This window comes from Eutrigla gurnardus (assembly GCF_963514095.1).
Source record: "Eutrigla gurnardus genome assembly, chromosome: 13".
Taxonomy (NCBI): Eukaryota; Metazoa; Chordata; class Actinopteri; order Perciformes; family Triglidae; genus Eutrigla; species Eutrigla gurnardus.
In genome coordinates this window covers 3492915-3498501 of record NC_139936.1, presented here as the reverse complement: position 1 = coordinate 3498501, position 5587 = coordinate 3492915, and the positions used below count along the sequence as shown (strand labels likewise).

At 46.4% G+C, this 5587-nt stretch overlaps 1 protein-coding gene across 1 annotated transcript; it reads left to right on the top strand.

Moving 5' to 3' along the window:
* Nucleotides 1-894: 894 nt before the first annotated feature.
* On the top strand, nt 895-5381 carry cyp1d1 (cytochrome P450, family 1, subfamily D, polypeptide 1; the record flags this gene model as incomplete). Its single annotated transcript, XM_084024606.1, has 7 exons — nt 895-1164; nt 1242-1853; nt 2872-2995; nt 3080-3169; nt 4688-4811; nt 4888-4974; nt 5069-5381. 7 exons carry the CDS (start codon nt 895-897, stop codon nt 5349-5351), a joined length of 1590 nt encoding a protein of 529 aa, XP_083880732.1. The 3' UTR covers nt 5352-5381.
* Between the last annotated feature and the right edge of the window lie 206 nt (nt 5382-5587).

Below are 5587 nucleotides of genomic sequence, written 5' to 3'. Positions count from 1 at the left end.
TATGTAGAAAAACATCCTGCAGCTTTGAAACATGAAGACATGAAGATTTCTTACTTTCTGAAGTGTTTGTGGTTCAGGAACCTGAAAGCACCTCAGTCCAAACAAAAGGGGGCCATGAAGTCTATCTGAGAGCACCCCCTTGTGGTGCATTACATGCATTACATTCATGTACTCACATGTACTGTCACACCAGGAAGGAAGTAACCAGATACTTACATTACTAAAAAAAAAAGATCACAATGTTTTATTCTGTATGAGTAAAAGTACTGAAAGTCAAATCAAATATTTTAATTGGCGGATGCTTATGTTACATTTTTAGCATCCTCATACAGACAATGTTTGTTTTTGTTATATTTCACATTCCATAACATGACATAACACTTTGTAAACTTGTGCACCACAAACCAACATAATCCAGTTCTGGTTTGGGGGGGCGGAGGAGACCAGGACCCGGAGAGGAGGGGGGTCCCCCCTCTTTGTTGTGAATGGTTCCATTCTGCGGTCAGACGCGGTCACTGACTGGCATGGAGGGACTCGTCCTTCACCCCGAGCCAAGTTTCTCGCCGTGTGCGCCTCCCCATTGTTAGCGGGCAGCAGCTCCCTCTGCAGGGGGCCCCGTCGCCTGAATGGGACGTCCCATTCTGTGATCTACTCTCACCGACGAGTCCCCGAGGGTCAGACCTCAAACCTTCTGGTCTCCGCTCTGCTCTCTTGTTTGTCGGGGATCTCTACTTTTTTTTTTATCACATCACATTTATAGAGGGTTCTGCACGGTGAGTTAAACATCTGTCTTTGTCTATTTATTTATGATTTTTTATTCTTTCTAAAGATTTTCACCCCTTTGTTGTGTCTTCTAACGACCTCTCTGTATTTAGATCTGATTTACTCGCCGAGATGAGTCTGACCTTCACGATGCTGCCCATCAAGGACAACCCTTGTGCCTCTCTGTCTAGCGTCACCGTCGTCCTCTGCCTCCTCACCCTCCTCCTGATGGCCCTCAGGGGCCGAAAGAGCCTCCGCCACTACTCCCGATCGGACCACGCCAAATACCCCCCTCCCCCCGGCCCCACGCCGTGGCCCCTCGTCGGCAATCTGCTCCAGATGGGGGACCAGATCCACCTCTCTCTGACCCGTCTGAGGCTCCAGTACGGCGACGTTTTCAAGGTAAAAATGTGTTGAGAAGTTTCAGTTGGACAGATTTAAACATGTATTAATTCGATGATTTCCCTCCTTGGCTGTAGATGCGTCTGGGCTCTCTGACCGTGGTCGTCCTGAGCGGCTACGCCACCATCAGACAGGCGCTGGTCCGGCAGGGTGAAGCGTTCGCCGGCCGACCTGACCTTTTCACCTTTTCCGCCGTGGCCAACGGGACCAGCATGACCTTCAGCGAGAAGTACGGGCCGGTCTGGATGCTGCACAAGAAGCTGTGCAAGAACGCCCTCCGCTCCTTCTCCCAGGCGGAGCCCAGAGGGTCCGGGGCCACCTGCCTGCTGGAGGAGCACATCTGCGCCGAGGCGGCGGAGATGGTGGAGGCCATCCGGGAACAGGCCGCCGCCAAAGGGGAGGCGGGCCACGAGATCGATCCGGTGATGCCCCTGGTGACCTCGGTGGCCAACGTGGTCTGCGCCCTCTGCTTCGGGAAGAGGTACGACTACGACGACCAGGAGTTCCTCACCATCGTGCACATCAACAACGAGGTGCTGAGGATCTTCGCGGCGGGGAACCTGGCCGACTTCTTCCCCGTGTTCCGATACTTCCCGAGCCCGTCGCTGAGGAAGATGGTGCAGCACATCCACCGGATGAACGGCTTCATGGAGCGGAGCATCGAGGAGCACATCAACACCTTCGACAAGGTGAGGAGACGATATCATCATTACACGTCTTTAAGCATGTCTTCTCATTCTAGCAGAGGTCTTTTATCAGGACAAGGACCCCCATTACATATCATATAAAATACATAGAATACTTTGTAATGATGTATATATACAATGCTAAACCATTCAAATGATAATTGTTTTATATAATTGATTAATACATTTATAGAACATATAATAAGTCTATGTTAATACAACACTTAACATTTATATTTGCTTATAAGATGTTAGATGTTAATGTGTATTTTTAGCGTTTTTAAACTTTGGAAGGAAAAAAGTTTGGGATCTCATCATTTTCCCACGTTGAACAATACATGTTAATTTCCTTATCACAATAATGTGTTATTACTAATGTCACTAATTAATCATCTACTGTTACTGCTATTATATCTTTGAATGTAGATCCTCTGCTATGCTTCTAGTATCTTCCCATCTTTTTTCTCTTTCTGTTAAATGCTTTGTCTAAATTGTGTTTCCATTGTATTAATGTTGCCTTCGAAAACAAGAAAAAAAAAAAGAAACTTCAACACGTGGAGACCAAGATTCATCTTCAAAGTCACATAACATTGAAGAAGCAACGTAAGCAAAGTAGAAGAACAATTCACGATTCAAGCTTAAAGGGATAAACTCCGCAATAATACCAAAATTAGAATAAACGGATCCCAACAGATTATACTGAGGAGAGCCTGATGAGGCGTACGCCGTGTCCCCTAAGTGTTGTTTTTTCTTTATATCTGTCCCACTAATTTGCCGTCCACCATGTAGTCCCACATTGCTCTCATGCAGTAGTAGCTGTGAGTGCAGCCGTGGCCAAAAAAAAAATAACAAACAAGTTCCCTGGGAGGAGCCTTTGTTCTTGTGCAGAGTGGCTAAAATGTTCGCACGCACTCTAATTAGGAATTAGCGTCCCACTGGAAGACACGTGTCCAAGGCTAACCTGCTGTTTCTTCCCCTCGCCACCTGATAGTTGACTTCCTGTCACATCGTGTGTTTGCAGAACTGCATCCGGGACATCACAGATGCTCTGATTGCACTCTGCGAGGACAGAGAAGAAATCAAGGATGCGTCCGAGCTGTCGAACTCTCAGATCATCCACACCGTCATCGACATCTTCGGAGCAGGTGAGCGACCACGAGGTTCCTCTCACGTTCTCATCGGTGAAGATGAGTGGTGACCTCTCAGTTTGTTTGTGCTTTTTCCTCAAGGGTTTGACACCATCATTGCTGGTTTGCAGTGGAGCTTGTTGTACCTGATCAAGTATCCGGACATCCAGGACAGAATACACCAGGAGATCGGTACTTGTGTTTTTTATAGTATTATTTGTTTACTGTTAGGGACCAAGCAGTCAAGGACAGAAATGGTCAAAAACACAAATTAAACACAACAAAATATTTAAAAATCTACTTAAATTTCTACTGAAGGAGAAGAAATTAACTTAATGAGTTAACCTGAAAAAAATTAGATAAGGGGAGACGTATATACAGGCTGATCGGGCCATGTGGGGGCGGGGGGGCAGCTAATGGTTCGGTCCACTTGCTGAGCTTCTCCATTTAAGTGGACTCCATCCTCAGCCACCTTTTTTTGTTTTTGGACCAAACCAGGAAGGACGAGGGCAGCAGACCCGGTAACAAAAGCACAAAAGAAGAAACGAATGAACTTATCAAACTGACAGTTAGAAGACGACGTAATGTCCAACGTCTGGTCTCATGAATGACTCATACTCATTGCCCAGAAAGAAGAAGGTCGCTCATTAATAATAAAAGCATCACTAATGAGCTAAAGATTGTGACTGGTGGTTTATTATTGATACATTTAATGTTTCAGATGTTTAAAGTTCTGTTCAAATACGTCCCCAAAAAGATGTTTTTAAGGTTTAACATCACGACGCCAGCAGACGAAGCACATGATGAGGTTTATTAGGATAAACTACAAAATAAAAGCCCGACAATGGCCCTACCGAGTGCCCCTTCTCCCCGAGGGCCAGACACAATCCGACAGCCTCCAGAGAAACTCACAAAAGATCGGTCCAATTTGCTGACGCCAGAGCTACTTTTGAAGCTGTCTGTTCTGAGGCACGTTGCATTTCCATAGAGAGGGAGAGAGAGAGAGGGAGAGAGAGAGAGACACTAAAAGGAGACGGGATGAATCGGAGAGGGAGGCACAAACAGCCAGAGAAAGGGAGAAAGGAAGGGAGAAAGGTTAGAGAGTTGGTCCAGACCGGCACAAAGGCGGTGACACGCAAGGCACACTATGTGAACACATGAAATTCTCCACTTGCTCATCACTTCATTTCATCACCCCCTTTTACTGGAAACCTTCTCTGAATGATTTGAGAGGTACTTTGTGTTATTGGAATTATTTGTAATTACTCTGAAATCTGAAAATGAACCTCTTGATGTATTATCTCAGTAAACATTGTAAACATGAGTTTATGGTCTCAATCTCTAGTTTCAAGTCTTCTTCAATCCAGCATGATGTTCATTTACTACATTATGGTCCATTTAGAGTCCACCAGACCAGAAAGTAAGGGATGCTTTAGGGGGCGGGGCTTACCTGCTGATTGACAGGTCGCTACCAATGCTAGTTAGATAACTTTAACACTGTAAAGTTGATCTTGAATTATGAATCTAGCAGCTTCACACCAGAATCCACATGGATCCAGATCCAGTAAGGTTGCTGCTCTGCTGCTTGTGTTCATCAGATCCACCCGTCGCTCCTCCACTGTCCAAATACGGTCACTTCCTTTCACTGGTTGCAAACAATTCCACCTCCCCAGTTTTCCATAACCTTCTAATGGGTTTTTTTTTTTGCAGATGACCACATCGGCTCGGCCAGACTGCCCCGGTTCTCCGATAAGCCCGAGATGCCTTTCACAGAGGCGTTCATATATGAAGTGTTTCGCCATGCTTCCTACGTCCCTTTCACCATTCCTCACTGGTAAGACCAGGTTTTTGTCTACGGCTCGTAAATGTTTCCAGCTGAATGTGTTAAAACCAGCTTTTCTACTCTTCAGTACCACCAGAAACATCACCCTGAATGGATATTTCATTCCCAAAGACACATGCGTCTTCATCAACCAGTATCAAGTCAATCGTGACGTGTGAGTAGCCGCATGCTAATTAGCCTTCACGTAAAAAAAGAACTGTTTCAACGTCAGTAAAGAACGTTTTTCTGTTTTATCGCTTCTGTCCCAGCGACCTTTGGGGCGACCCGGACGCGTTTCGCCCCGAACGCTTCCTGGGTTCCTCGGGTCTCCTCCACAAGGAGCTGACGGAGAAGGTCCTCATCTTCGGCATGGGGAAGAGGCGTTGCCTTGGCGACGGGTTCGCGCGTCTGGAGATGTTCGTGTTCCTCACCACGCTGCTCCACGGCCTGCGGCTCCAGAACGTCCCGGGTCAGGAGCTGGACCTCAGCACCGACTTCGGCCTGACTATGAAACCGCGTCCCTACAGGATCACCGTCTCCTCCAGGTTCTAGACCGACGGAGCTCTCAAGTGTACTTATTATTCCTACCAGCCAAGTCTAATAATGCCACGGAGATACTCTTCTATTTGTATTTAATGATATAATATATCGAGGAAGATAAATAGCTGGAAGTAGCGTTATATTTATGAACAATCTTGTGTGTATAGAACAGAATATTTAAGACGATGCAGGGTCATTCTAAGTACTTTGATGGGTGGAGCCCCCCCCCCTCCCCCCCGCCTCGTTAA